We start from the raw sequence: 13,709 nt of genomic DNA on the forward strand, positions 1-13,709 counted from the left end.
GCAAAAACTTACTGATTCCTTTCAGCCACCAGCAAGGTGATCCTCTCCTCTCATTGTTCCCACTGGAATCTTCAACTGAAACCTCCCCTACGGCCTCCTGTTGTGTCCTGGGACCTTAATGTGGTTATTGGCTTGGCTCATGCGAGATCGTTTCAAGCCTCTGCTCTCCTGTGACCTGAAGTACCTGACCTGTAAGGTCATCCTGGTTTCGGTCACTTTGGCACACAGAGTCATCGAGCTTCAGGCGCTGGTGATGTATCCACTCTACAGAAAATTCTTTCATGATACGGTGGTCCTGCGTACTCACCCCAAATTCCTGCCTAAGTTGGTGACTGATTTTCACCTTAACCAGTCAATCGTTCTGCCTACCTTTTTTCCCAGGCCTCATTTGCACCAGGGTGAACAGGCTCTGCACAACTTGGATTGCAAGAGGGCCTTAGCCTTCTACTTTGAGCAGACAGCAGGCCACAGGCAGTCCATGCAACTCTTCATCTCTTTCGATAAGAGTAGATTGGGAATTGCAGTTGCCAAGCAGATTCTATCAAATTGGCTGGCGGATTGTATTTCCTTCTGCTTTACGGAGGTGGGTCTTCAGCTTGGAGGCCATGTCAAGGCTCATTGTGGGAGAGCCATGGCAGCTTTGGTAGCCCACTTGCATGCGGTTTCCATGACTGAGATCTGCAAGGCTGCCACATGGAGTTCCCTCCACACATTCATGGCCCACTACTATCTGGACAGGGATGGCAGATATGGTAGCAGTTTCAGCCAGTCTGTCCTTCAGAATCTTTCAGCTGTAGAACCCAACTCTCCCTGCCTAGGGCCCATTATTTGGATTCAGGATGTCTCCCTCTTTCTCCAACAGCACCGTTGTTTTTCGTACCAGTTGGCACCCGGTTAGGTGCCTGTTGGTCTTCTTGTTGCTCAGGAGCAGCCTGTAGCTTGGTATTTACCCATGTGTGAGGACTACCATCCGGCTTGTTGTAGGAGAAAGCAGAGTTGCTTACCTGTAACAGATGATCTCCTAAGACCTCCACCCGCCACCCTACAGAGTTGGGTTTCTCCTAAGTTTGTTTTATTTTTTCATAATTCTATGTTTCGAGACTGAAGAGGGACCCCGCATGGACACGTGGATAGTGGCATGCTGGACATGCTCAGTGTGCCAGTCAAAGTTCTAGAAACTTTTGACATACGTTTTGTGTGCCGGGCTCCATCAGATGATGTCACGTGTGAGGACTAACATCCTGCTGTCCTAGGAGATTTCCTGTTACAGGTAAGCAACTCTGCTTTTTCTCTGTCTTCACATCTTTGAGTCTTTGTAGAACTGAGAATGGTGGTCATCTCAGTAGAGTTGGCATGCATATGCAGTGACATATTTAAGTTACTTTGACTGTTCTTCCTCTGATTCTGCTTCCTTATTCTTCTGTAAGTCCATGCAATATACACAAAAAGTGGGAAAATAACTGATATGGTTGGTTGGTGATTTTGTTAGTTGTCTATGTTAACTTGTTACAGAAATACTGGCAGGGTGGTGTAATCACGGATGTATATATATATATATATATAACCCAAGTTGACACCAAAACTTTCAAAAAATAATTAAAAACCTGGCTTTTTACCAGAGCTTTTTCAGAAGATCTCAACTATCAACACCAACAAACTCCCAACCAGACAACTCCAAAGAAAACAAAGACACCATCCTATCAACTTACGACAGACTAATCAAACCATGAACTCTATAACAGAAATCTAAAAATTTCCCCTATATAATCTAACCCTCTTTTACTCCCATTGCTACCCAACTTTATCTTTAAATTGTATTTGTTAAAACTGTCACTCTCCTAATGTAAACCGTTATGATGGTAAAACCGAATATACGGTATACAAAACATGTTAAAAATAAATAAAATAAAATAAATATATAAGGAGTGACATCAGCAAGTCGATTGCTCTGTCTCCATCTGTTGGTTGCTGTGCATAACATGTTGGTATGGACTTGTCTGACTATATTAAAGGAAAGAAAATTATCAGGTAAGTAATTTCACCTTTTCTGAGGACAGCAGTTCACCAATTCCATAAACCCACCCTTCTCCCCGTCTGGAGATTGGCTTAGTAGTATGATGACAGGACTGAGGCACACTGCAAGTGTATGGCTACACAGGAACTACTGTGTATGCCCAGAGGAGCTAAAGAATCTAGAAAGCTCTGGAAGAAAGCATCTTGACTCTGTCCATTGGAACGAGGTCTCCCATTTTGTGACTGATGAATTGCTGTCCTCAGAACACCTGTTACAAGTAAATATCTTAATTTTGTATTGTGCAGAAGCAACACAAATAATTGGAATGAGTGCAACTTTAAACAATGTGGAAGAACTTCAGCAGTTCCTGAAAGCGGAATATTTCACACATGACTTCAGACCGGTATGTATAGTAGGTTTTAGTAATGAAAACTTTTTTGCAGCACTAATTCTGCCTGATTGCTTTATGTGGCTGATTAGGCCTAATCAAGATTTCTTAATTGTAGCATAGGACCTATGGAATTTAAACAATTCTTCGTTAGCTGTTGAAATGTAAACTATTTGGAATTTTAACCGCAAAATATTTCTCAAGAGGAAAATCAGCGATAGATATCAAAATTCTTAGTCTGATCCCAGCACAGTCCTGTCCTTCATCTAAAACCCAACATGGCATTTCTTATGTTCTTAACTGGGAAAGTTCCTATAGCTTCTTCAAAGTATCACCACTGCTGGTTTACTTCTGATAGCAAGGTTTTCCCAGACCGTAAAATTCAATGTCCTTGGTGGTTGCTGTCTGAAGTAATTCCCCTTTTCCCCCTGCCGTTAAAGCAGAGAGCGATAATGAGTTATATCAACAATATGAAGGCTTTTTGTTTAAGGGTAGTAACTGCCACACCTCTAGGGTATACATCTTCAGATTGCTAGATACTATCACCCCAAGGTCCCTCTCTTGCTCCGTGCACAACAGCCCTTCACCCCCAATTACATACAGCTCTTTTGGATTACTACACCTCAGATAAATGACTCTGCACTTCTTGGCACTGAATCCCATCTGCCATATCTTCGACCACTGTTGAAGCTTCCTTAAATCATGTCTCATTCTCTCTACTCCTTCTGGCATGTCCGCTCTGTTGCAGATCTTAATATCATCTGCAAAAAAAACAAACTTTACCTTCTATCCCTTCCACAATGTCACTCTCAAAGATGTTGAACAGGATCAATCCCAACACCTATCCCTATGGCACGCCGCTTAACACCGCTGTCTCTTCAGGGTAGGTTCCATTTACCATCACATACTGTCTTCTATCCATCAACCAGTTTATAATCCATGACACCACCTTAGCACTTGCTCCCAAGCTTTTCATTTTATTCACAAGCCTCCTATGCAGGACCGTATCAAAAGCTTTTCTGAAATCCAAGTAGATTACATTGAGTGCTCTTCCTCGATCCAATTCTTTAGTCACCCAATCAAAAAAATCATATTTGTCTAACAGGACCTTCCCCTGGTGAATCCATGCTGCCTCTGGTCCAGCAATCCTCCTAAGTGTAGATAAGCTTTCCTTCAGCAGAGTCTCTATTACTTTTCTCACCACCGAGATGAGGCTAACCGACCTGTAGTTTCCAGCCTCCTCTCTGCTCCCACTCTTATGAAGCGAGACCACCACCACTAGTCTCCAATCAATCAGCACCACTCCCGTTCCAGGGATCTATTGAACAGGTCGTGCAGCGGATCCACCAGCATATCTCTCAGCTCCCTCAATATCCTGGGATGAACCTCATCAGGTCTCATGGCTTTGTCCACTTTCAGTTTTCCCAGCTCTTCCCATACATTCTCTTCTGAAACGGTGTTTTGTCTACTCCACCCCCCTCCATTGTCTTAACTAGTGACTATACTTCTCCTAGGACATGCAGGATGGTAGTCCTCACACATGGGTGACATCTGATGGAGCCTGGCATGGAAAACTTTTTTCAAAATTTCTAGAAACTTTGGCATACTGGGTATGCTCAGCGTTTGTCACCATCCACGTGTCGATGGGGGATTCCTCTTTTTCTGTGACGCTGAAGCCTTGTGACTGTGGTGCTTGTGCTTTTTTTGTGGAAAACTATTCTTCTGTTCTTCCCGGGTCCCACTGCGCTTTTCGGGGTTATTTCATGCACCGCATTGTATTTTTCATGCGCTGCGTTTTTTCGTTGTTCACGGTCGGTTGCTGACTCTGCAGCATCCCAGTGGCCGCTGGGCACTGACCTTGTTCTTTTTCCCATGGCGTCATCCAGCTTCCGCCCCTGGACTATGTGTATCACAGATCTCCATGAGGTCTGTGTCTTGTGCCTAGGGGCATTGCATGATGTCAGTGGCCACAATCTTTGTGCCCAGATGACCCTTAAAGGCCTTCAGGTGTGCCTCGATAAAATGCAGAAATTGGCATCAAAAGAGCAGAACCCTCAATTTCAGCATCCGGGACTTCGACACCAAAGGATAAGGAGATCACCTCAACTCTAACCCCATGTGTGCAGTTGCAATTGGTGTGTCTATTGATGTTCCACAACCCCCTGGATTATAGAGATGGTCACTGATGCCTATGGGGACATTATTGTTCCCTTGCCAAAAAGGATTTGACCACATTCCACGAGAGTGTTGGCTGCTTCTTGGACAGAGCTGCCGTGGGAAGTGTCTCTGTGGGCTTTGATGAATGACGAATAGGTTGTCATTTGTTCTTTCCCAAGCACCTCCATTTTCGATGTCCAAGTTAAGGAGGACACCTCCTTTGCCCCAGCTGTGTTGTGGGGAGCCTAGAGCAGCATCTTGCCCTATGAGGTGGTAGCTTTGGTACATCCCACTTGCGTGGACTAGCCTGACTGACTCCAGGAATATTTGATTTATTGTCTCAGATCTCCTGCAGCCATCTGATAACCCTCTGAAAAAGCAGTTAAATAGTATAGCTCTACTATTTGCTCTTTGTACAACCTTTACCTGAATATCTGTTGAATGGCATTACAAGAACATAAGAAATAGCCATGCTGGGTCAGACCAAGGGTCCATCAAGCCCAGCATCCTGTTTCCAACAGAGGCCAAACCAGGCCACAAGAACCTGGCAATTATCCAAACACTAAGAAGATCCCATGCTACTGATGCAATTAATAGCAGTGGCTATTCCCTAAGTAAACTTGATTAATAGCTGTTAATAGACTTCTCCTCCAAGAACTTATCCAAACCTTTTTTGAACCCAGCTACACTAACTGCACTAACCACATCCTCTGGCAACAAATTCCAGAGCTTTATTGTTGTTGAGTGAAAAAGAATTTTCTCTGATTAGTCTTAAATGTACAACTTGCTAACTTCATGAAATGCCCCCTAGTCCTTCTATTATTCGAACGTGTAAATAACCGATTCACATCTACCTGTTCTAGACCTCTCATGATCTTAAAGACCTCTATCATATCCCCCCTCAGCCATCTCTTCTCCAAGCTGAACAGCCCTAACCTCTTCAGCCTTTCCTCATAGGGGAGCTGTTCCATCCCCTTTATAATTTTGGTCGCACTTCTCTGTACCATCTCCATTGCAACTATATCTTTTTTGAGATGAAATAGTTGGGATATCCTTCTGAAGATTTTTACTTGGAAAGCTCTTGTCATACTTGAATGCAGTCGGCGTTGAAAACTCAAAATGGTCTTGCTGCTCCAAACTTGCCAGGGTTCCCTTGCAGGTTTCTGGCCTTGTATCTTAGATAGAATGGTTAAACTTCAAAAAACTATTACACAGTTGATGACATTTGTTTAAATGTATATATAAACCTCTGTTGGTAGTGGCTGCTAAAGCTTTCCCTTGTTACTGGAGTTCTTTGAAATGTGATTGAGCAGCTGGTATAGTGGACTAGGCTCAAGATGAGTTTTTTTTCCTCACTGGATAGGGCAAATTCAGGTTCCTATCTGGCTTACTCAATTTCTTTCTGAACAGTGGTGCTATATGCCATGGTAAATAGTTAATGGACACCTTTACGGCTCCAAACCCAAACCCTGGCTAATGAGTTGTCACACAAGTACTGGTGGTTTCCATAATGTCAGGGTATTCCATTCAAAAAAACTGAACAGGAATGTACTCCACAATTCAAAGTTCTGCAGTAAGAAGTTTACAAACACGAGCACAGTACTAGCAGCAAATAACTTTCCCAATGAGCAAAATTCATTCTCTGGCAAAAGCAATTCAATTCATCCTCAACAGCAGTTTGAGATTGAGATAAATGAGATTTCCAGTGGACCAAATTTTTCTTTCTTGAGAGTACATATTCCTTCTAGAAACTCTTCAAGATAGAGGCCTTTGGTGTAGGGGTAAAGAAATTGTTTTATTCTTTCCATTGGGGAATATTTATGTTCTCATTGACTGTCTGCACCAGAAGTTATTCTACAAAGAGAAGCAAATGCAAAACCAGGAAGGAAAAATCCCCCACACTTGCTGCATGTCTCTCCTTTATGTCACTGATGATATCATTTCTTAGATACAAACTCCTATTCAGTCCTTGTACTTAATAAATATGAAGCATTATTCAATATGGGTTAAGGTTAATTTCCTTACAGACCTACGGGTCACCTATGAAAATCATTTTAGAAAAGAGCTATGGTAACTTATAGCTGTGAAGCCATTTGTCTTATTTTGATGGTACAAGTAGTACCTACCACATTGTATACACAATCTCCTAGGCCACTTTGCGTCCCATTAACCCTATCTCAACAGAAATGTTCTCCAAAATTTACAATTTAGATTTACATATCATAGGTGAACCAAATAGAATTCATGTTCCATTACAGTTTTGTATCTTAGACTTTATAGCTTTTCCTAAATTCCAGATTTTTTTAAATCTGGAATTTAGGAATTTGCTTTTGGATATGTCACTATGACATCCAAAAGTTGTGATGATACAGAGCTCAGTGGTGGCAGAGAATTAGAATGCAAGACATTTCTGTGCTTATTCATCACTTTTCTCTTTTCAATTATAGGTTCAATTGAAGGAGTATGTTAAACTTAAAGACAACATCTACGAAGTTAACAGTAAAGAAGAGAATTGTTTAAATTTTTCACGACTTCTTAATTATAAGGTAAGAGCAATAAATCTTGGGGGGTTCTTACATGTGATGGTGCTTATTAAAAGAAAAGAAAAGGTCATGGCAGAGTACAAAAGTTTAGAGATGTTTGGATCATGCTGCTTTTTATAGCTGCTTCTTTAGTGAAAACAAATCATGTGAAGTAGTGGATCGATAATAGTTTTAAACAGAACATATTTCCCTAAGCATGTAGTCATGTGTATATATGGAGAAATTTTTCTTACCTATTAATTTCCTTTCCATTAGTCCTGCTACACCAGTCCGGTCTTCTACGGGTAGATTGTTTCCCCCTACCAGCAGATGGGAGGCAGAGAATGCTGTTTTGCTTATGTGACATCATTTCTACTACTTAGGGGTGGTGTACCTCAAAAGGAAATGAACTTACTACTGACAAACCTCAGAATCAGACCCCCAAACTGAACTTGAACCATTAATAAAAACAAAAATTGAACCTGAGAAGTCTTCCTGCAGCTTCCAACCTATCTGGAATGTGAAAGGAAAAAGATAAGACAGACACAACTGTGTACAGCTAGGCAGCAGACAGAAGAGAAATCTAGCACCTGACGTGAATTGGCCTTGCTTCCTGAGAAGGGTCCTGGACTGGTGTAGCAGGACTAATAGAAAGGAAATTAACAGATGAGAAATATTTCTCCTTCCATATCATCCTGCTACACTACCAGCCCTATACAGATGGGAAGTACCCAAGCCCTACCGACCGGGGTTGAAGAAGCAAGGGCTGCTTTGAGAACCCTAACTCCATACATAGAGTACTCCTTGACCAAAACATCCACAAGTTTTGCCATACTGGGTCAGACTAAAAATTCATCAAGCCCAGCATCCTGTTTCCAACAGTGACCAATCCAGGGCATAAGTACCTGGCAGCATTTTTAAGTTCAATAGATTCCATGCTGTTTATCCCAGGGGCAAGCAGTGGATTTCCCCAAGTCCACCCTAACAATGGTTTATGGACTTTTCTTCCAGGAACTTGTCCAACCCGTTTTTAAACCCAGCTAAACAAACAACTTTTACCACATTCTCCGGCAGAAAATTTTGAGTTTATGTTGAGTAAAAAAAGTATTTTTATCCAGTCAGTAATATTTCACAAAAGTATGCAAGGAAGACCATGTGACCACCTTACAAATGTCTGCAGTTGAAAGTGCTTGCATTTCTGTCCAAGAAGACAACTGCACTCTTGGGGAGTGTGCTCGATTCAACTTGGGAGGTCTCTTGCCACCCAGCACACAAGCTGAGACAATGGCCGCCTTTATCCAGCGTGCCAGAGTAGCCTTAGAAGACATTTCCCCTTTACGTGCCCCCCCCCTCAAAAAAAAAGTACAAATATACAAATGTGGAAAGCATTAGTCACCTCCAGATACCTAATCAGCAGCCTATGGACATCCAAACATCTGAGAGAACTGAATTCATCTTTGCACTCCTCACGTGAAAATGCTGGAAGAGACCCTGCCTGATTGATATGGAATTGATCTTTAGGGTAAAAGGAGGATACTGGCTGAAAGGTGACTGCATCCGAAGAAATAACTAGGAAAGGATCACGGCAAGCCACAGCTTATAGCTCCGAAATCCATTGAACAGAACAGTTAGCAACCCCAAAAGTCACCTTCAGGGAGAGATCTTTCAAGGAAGCATGCTTCAAGGGCTTGAAAGGAGGCCCCAACAGGGCCTTCAACACCAGATTAAGGTCCCATGGAGGAATAACCTCTTAACCCCTGAAGGAACCTAGAAACATCTGGATGAGCTGCTATTGACACACCGCCCAACCTCCCTTGGAAGCAAGAAATAGCTGCCATCTGGACGTACAGGGAATTTAGAACTAAGCCCTTCTCCAGCATCCCTCCCTCCCTCTCCACCTCCCAGTAGAAAGGCCAAGATGCACGGAATCGCAGTCTGCCAGGGGGATTCCAAAGAGTCTCACAAAAGGCTTCAAACACCTAAACAAATGTAGGCCGAGGTCAGTGACTTTCGCCCTTTCAACAGGGTGGAAATCACTAAAAAGGAATATCCCTTTCTCTGCAGTCACTGCCACTCAAGAGTCAAGCCGTAAGACAAAATGGAGACACATCTTCCATGACCACCAGTCCTTGAATTGACATTCTAAGATTCCCCGGGAAATGCAGTGAATGGTCCACCTGGAGACGCACCAGGGTCTGCATGGCCAATTTGGTGTGATCAGCCCGATCCAACTACACTCCATCTCTACATGCTGAAGCACCCTTCCTATGATAGGCTATGGGGGGGGGGGGGGGGCGGGGGGGGAATGGAAGATGAAATTCCTCTGTGGACCAAGGCTGTACCAGTGCATTGATCCTCATGTTGCCTGGCTCCCTTTGCTGAATGAAAAATAATGAACCTTGGCATTCTGATGGGTCACCATTAGTTCCATTCATGGGCAACCCCACCATCGAATGATCAATCGAAAGCTTCCACTCCCCTGAATCTAGAAGAGTTCTTTTGAGGAAACCTACCTGCACATTTTCTTGTGCTGTGATATGTGCCACAGATAACAGATTTTCCTTTGCCCATGGAAAAAGAGTTGTCTCCTCTGACACTCTTTGGCTTCTGGTTCCCCCTGTGGATTCACATAAGCTACCACTGTCACATTGTTGGAGAGAGTCCAGGCTGCCTTGCCCTTGAGGATAAGGGAGGAAGTGTAACACGGCCAAGCAGATTGCCCTGGTTTCCAACCTGTTGATGGATCATGAGGCCTCCACCAGAGATCAACTGCTCTGAGTCACCTGTTGCTAGCAATTAAACCCCCCCACCCCGGCTGGTCAGATTGGAATCCATCGTAACTAGAATCTAGGAGGACATGACTAGACCTTCACCACCCTCCCTTCTCCAGCAGAAGATGCAAAGGTACCAGCGAAGAGACTCGTGAACAGACTGCCTTAAAGAAAGCAGCACTCTGTAGTCCTGAGACTTAAGGAGACTAGTAGGTCAGAAAGGAAATCTGCTGCTGCCTCATATGCTCTATGGACCATGGGTCCAGATCCAGCATCGCTGCCATCAATCCAAGGACTTGCAAATAATCCCAAGCCATCGGAACAGGTTGAGCCAACAACCTTCAAACCTGCAGGACCACCTTGTTTACTCTCTAGTTTGTAAGAAAACCTGCCCTCGCTGTGTATCGAAGTATGCCCTCAAGAATTCTAGGGACTGCATGGGCTAAAGTTTGCTCTTTGTAAAATTGAATACCCAGCCCAAACTTAAAATGTGAACCACCCTGCTGGACACTTGAACTGCCTCCTGATGAGACTTTGCCTGGATCAGTCAGTTGTCCAGGCAGGAATAGATCATAATTCCTTCTCATCTGAGAGGCGCCACCATTACCAGCATGACCTTGGTAAACGTGTGGCACAGTTAATAGCCCAGAAGGCAACAAATGTATTCCTGCAATACACAGAACCACAGCTACCTCTAGATGGATGGGGATATGGAGACAGGCCACCAACAAGTCGAAATAACAGAGGTTTCCTTTGTTTTTTATTTTAATCGTAATTCTGTTATACAACTGAAGAGGGACCCCACATATGGTATAGGGCATACTGGGCATGTTCAGTGTGCCTAGTCAAAGTTCTAGAAACTTTGACATAAGTTTTCCACATCGTGGTTCCATCTGATAACGTTACCCATATGTGAGGGCTAACATCCTGCTGTCCTCAGAGAATACCTATTACAGGTAAGCAACTGTTTTATTAGGTATTGCTGTATTCAGTTTTGAGAGTTGTATGTCTTAGGACTTTTAGCAATTTCGATGCTGAAATCACAGAATGGATTGAAGCAATGATTTCTAATAATTTTTATCTTTAGTATTCCAGTAGTATGCAAAAGATGGACCCCGACCACCTTATTGCATTAGTAACTGAAGTTATACCAAATTACTCCTGCTTGGTCTTCTGCCCCACTAAAAGGAACTGTGAGAACGTAGCTGAAATGATATGCAAGTATCTTAGCAAGTATGTGTACCTGATTTTATTAAAATAATATAGTGATTTAAATTGGTTGTGATGTGAAATGAAAATATGCAAAGTTGTCTGGTAGTTGGTTGAAATGAAACTAGTCAGTTTTTAAATATGTATATAGTGCTACTGGCTGGATTTGGGGAGCAGATGTGCCAAGATCCAGAGGGAGCTGCATTTCATGGGCCCTGCCAAGGATGGTCACTGCCATAGATGGGGGAGGGGGAGGTTATAAAGTAGGATAGGAATGGCCAACTCTAGTCCTCAAAACAGGCCTGGTTTTCAGGATATTCATAATGAAAATGCATATGAGAGATTTGTATGTGCTACCTCCATCTAGAGGCTGTTTCTGATTGAGCTGAAAACACAAAGGGGCAAGAGTAAATGCCAGGCAAAAGGAATAATCTGTATGCACTATACACTCAAATGTATTTGCAGCAATTACATAAATTTATTATATATGTATACTAATATGCATTTTCATTTTGTGTGGATACTGTACTAGAGCGTACTCTATTGGCCTAATCACATGGTTAAGGTCTTTGAAAAGAGTAAAAGTTGTAATTGTACTTGAAAATACTGGTTTTGAGGAAAAAGTGACATTCTATAGGTGAACAAAAGAATGGTTTGTTTGTGGATGTTACAGCGACTTTTATAAAACTTGACTGCTGCATAGATGTACTTGGGCTCCTCTTACCAGGCACTGGTCCAGGTATCCCTTCTTGGGTCCTGAGAGAAGAAAAAATGTAGGGATTCTATTCCCTTGGCCACAGGAGGAGAGAAATGTGAGTTCGGAGTTAGAGAATCCCACTTCTTGGTCTGCTAAAGTAAAAAGACATTGAATACAGAACTGGGGATACCCTTGCTGAGCTGCAGAAAGAGAGTGAATGAGTATGGCACTGAGGATCCACTTTCTGGGGCAGAGAGGAGGAGCGAGAAAGCATATGATGAGGATCCCCTTCCTTGCAACAGGAAGGGGTCTGAGACAGGAATTGCACAGATCTAGAGATCCCCCTCCCTGGAGCTTGAAAGCAGACTTGAATATAGGCAACATTTTTCAGAAAGTCAATAGGTGAATTTTCATGGATTTCCACTACTTCACATTCTAATACCAAACTTTTTGATTTTGTGTGGGCATGATGTTGACTGAATTTCTCTTGCGATAAACATATACTTTAGGCATCTATTTAAAGAAGAAAATGTAGGGGGTGACGTGATATGGTGGTCAGAGATAGATGTGTCTGTCTCGGCTCTGGGTGCCATGCTCCTGCAGTCGCCAGCAATCTGACCCCCATAGGTATTCTGCCTGCCTCTTCCATTTTTCATATAATTCATGCAAAAATCACCAACTGTTATGCCAACTAAGGCAGGAAGAAAGGAGCAGGATAAACTGCGCGGCATAGAAACCAAGATGGCGACTGCAAAGGATGGCTTGGAGGCCCGACTGCTGGCAGAAACAATGCTTGCTGATATTAAGGAGGTAATTCAAATGGCTCTTGACGAAAAGCTAAGTAGCATCTCAGAACAAATAACCGATCTAAAATAGACTATTTTTAATCTCAACCCACGACTGGAACAAACTGAAGGCCGCATCTCTCTACTCGAAGATGATATGCTTGCTCTTACAACTAAAATAGCAACGCTAGAGAAATGAATGTCTGAGCAGGGAGATAAACTTGACGATATGGAGAACAGATCTTGAAGATCTAACCTGCGATTCCTTGGGTTCCCAGAGTCTATAGATAAAAATCTAAGGAAAGTCCTACTGGACTGCCTACCTGAGGTTTTGGCTCTTCCAGACTTGTACGGGTCCTTAGAAATTGAACAGGCCCACCGGCTGAGTGCCCGTCGGAAAGCGGATTTGCAGCCCAGAGTAGTCCTTGCAAAAATAATAAACTTTGTACATAAGCAGCAGATCATGCAAGCTTTGCGCAAAGTGCCGGATCTCAAATTTTAAGATCAAAAGATCCGGATTGCGCAGGATTATTTGTTGTGGGTCTCAGAGCTACGAAGAAACTTTTCGCCAATTTGTGCGTCATTAATTCATAAAGACATTCACTTCACTTTACAATTTCCGGCCAAACTGAGGATTTGGTATAAAGGGCAAACTATGATTTTTGAGACTCATGCTGAGGCAGAAAAGTTTTTGGAGAAACTGAATAAATAACTACAGTGCTTTGTTTTCACTCCTACTTCCTTTACACAGCGGAGCCCTTATGTGTCAACTGTAATGGTGGTATGGAAACTAATTTGATATCTCCTGAAGGGTTCCTTTCTTTGCATCCCAAAAGTTGGATATGCCCCAACGCAAGCATTTCTTCAACTGGCCATTTATAGGTCTCCCTACATTGAGGTCTTCCGCTGGCTTTGAATCGACGCCATAGTGGAAGCAACCCAGAGAAGTTCTCGTTACCTCAGCTTGCCGATTGCCTGTTTAAGGACCTGAACTGTTATGTTGTTATGATGGATTGGCGATGGAAATGGCGGTCTATGATTAATATAAATCAGATTTCTTTCGTCCTTCTTGCTAGTTTGAACCTAAGATGTTGATGCAAGTTTGCATACCCTGTTGATTAGCTTGTAGCTTGTATTGTTCAGCTGTGGGAGCATGGCACCTACTT

General features: G+C 42.9%; 1 protein-coding gene across 7 annotated transcripts in view; it reads left to right on the top strand.

Moving 5' to 3' along the window:
- Positions 1-13,709, top strand: part of HELQ (helicase, POLQ like) — a 187,628-nt gene that overhangs the window by 57,234 nt on the left and 116,685 nt on the right. For all 7 annotated transcript variants that reach the window (XR_003856394.1, XM_029599498.1, XM_029599489.1 and 4 more), the window contains 3 exons: positions 2,320-2,417; positions 7,007-7,105; positions 10,940-11,085. Coding sequence is in view for 6 of the 7 variants with exons in the window: in XM_029599498.1 (XP_029455358.1) it covers positions 2,320-2,417; positions 7,007-7,105; positions 10,940-11,085 (343 nt within the window). In the remaining variant the exon portion in view is untranslated. The remainder of the gene's footprint in view (positions 1-2,319; positions 2,418-7,006; positions 7,106-10,939; positions 11,086-13,709) is intronic.

The sequence above is a fragment of the Rhinatrema bivittatum genome, chromosome 1 (genome assembly GCF_901001135.1).
Source record: "Rhinatrema bivittatum chromosome 1, aRhiBiv1.1, whole genome shotgun sequence".
Classification (NCBI taxonomy): Eukaryota; Metazoa; Chordata; class Amphibia; order Gymnophiona; family Rhinatrematidae; genus Rhinatrema; species Rhinatrema bivittatum.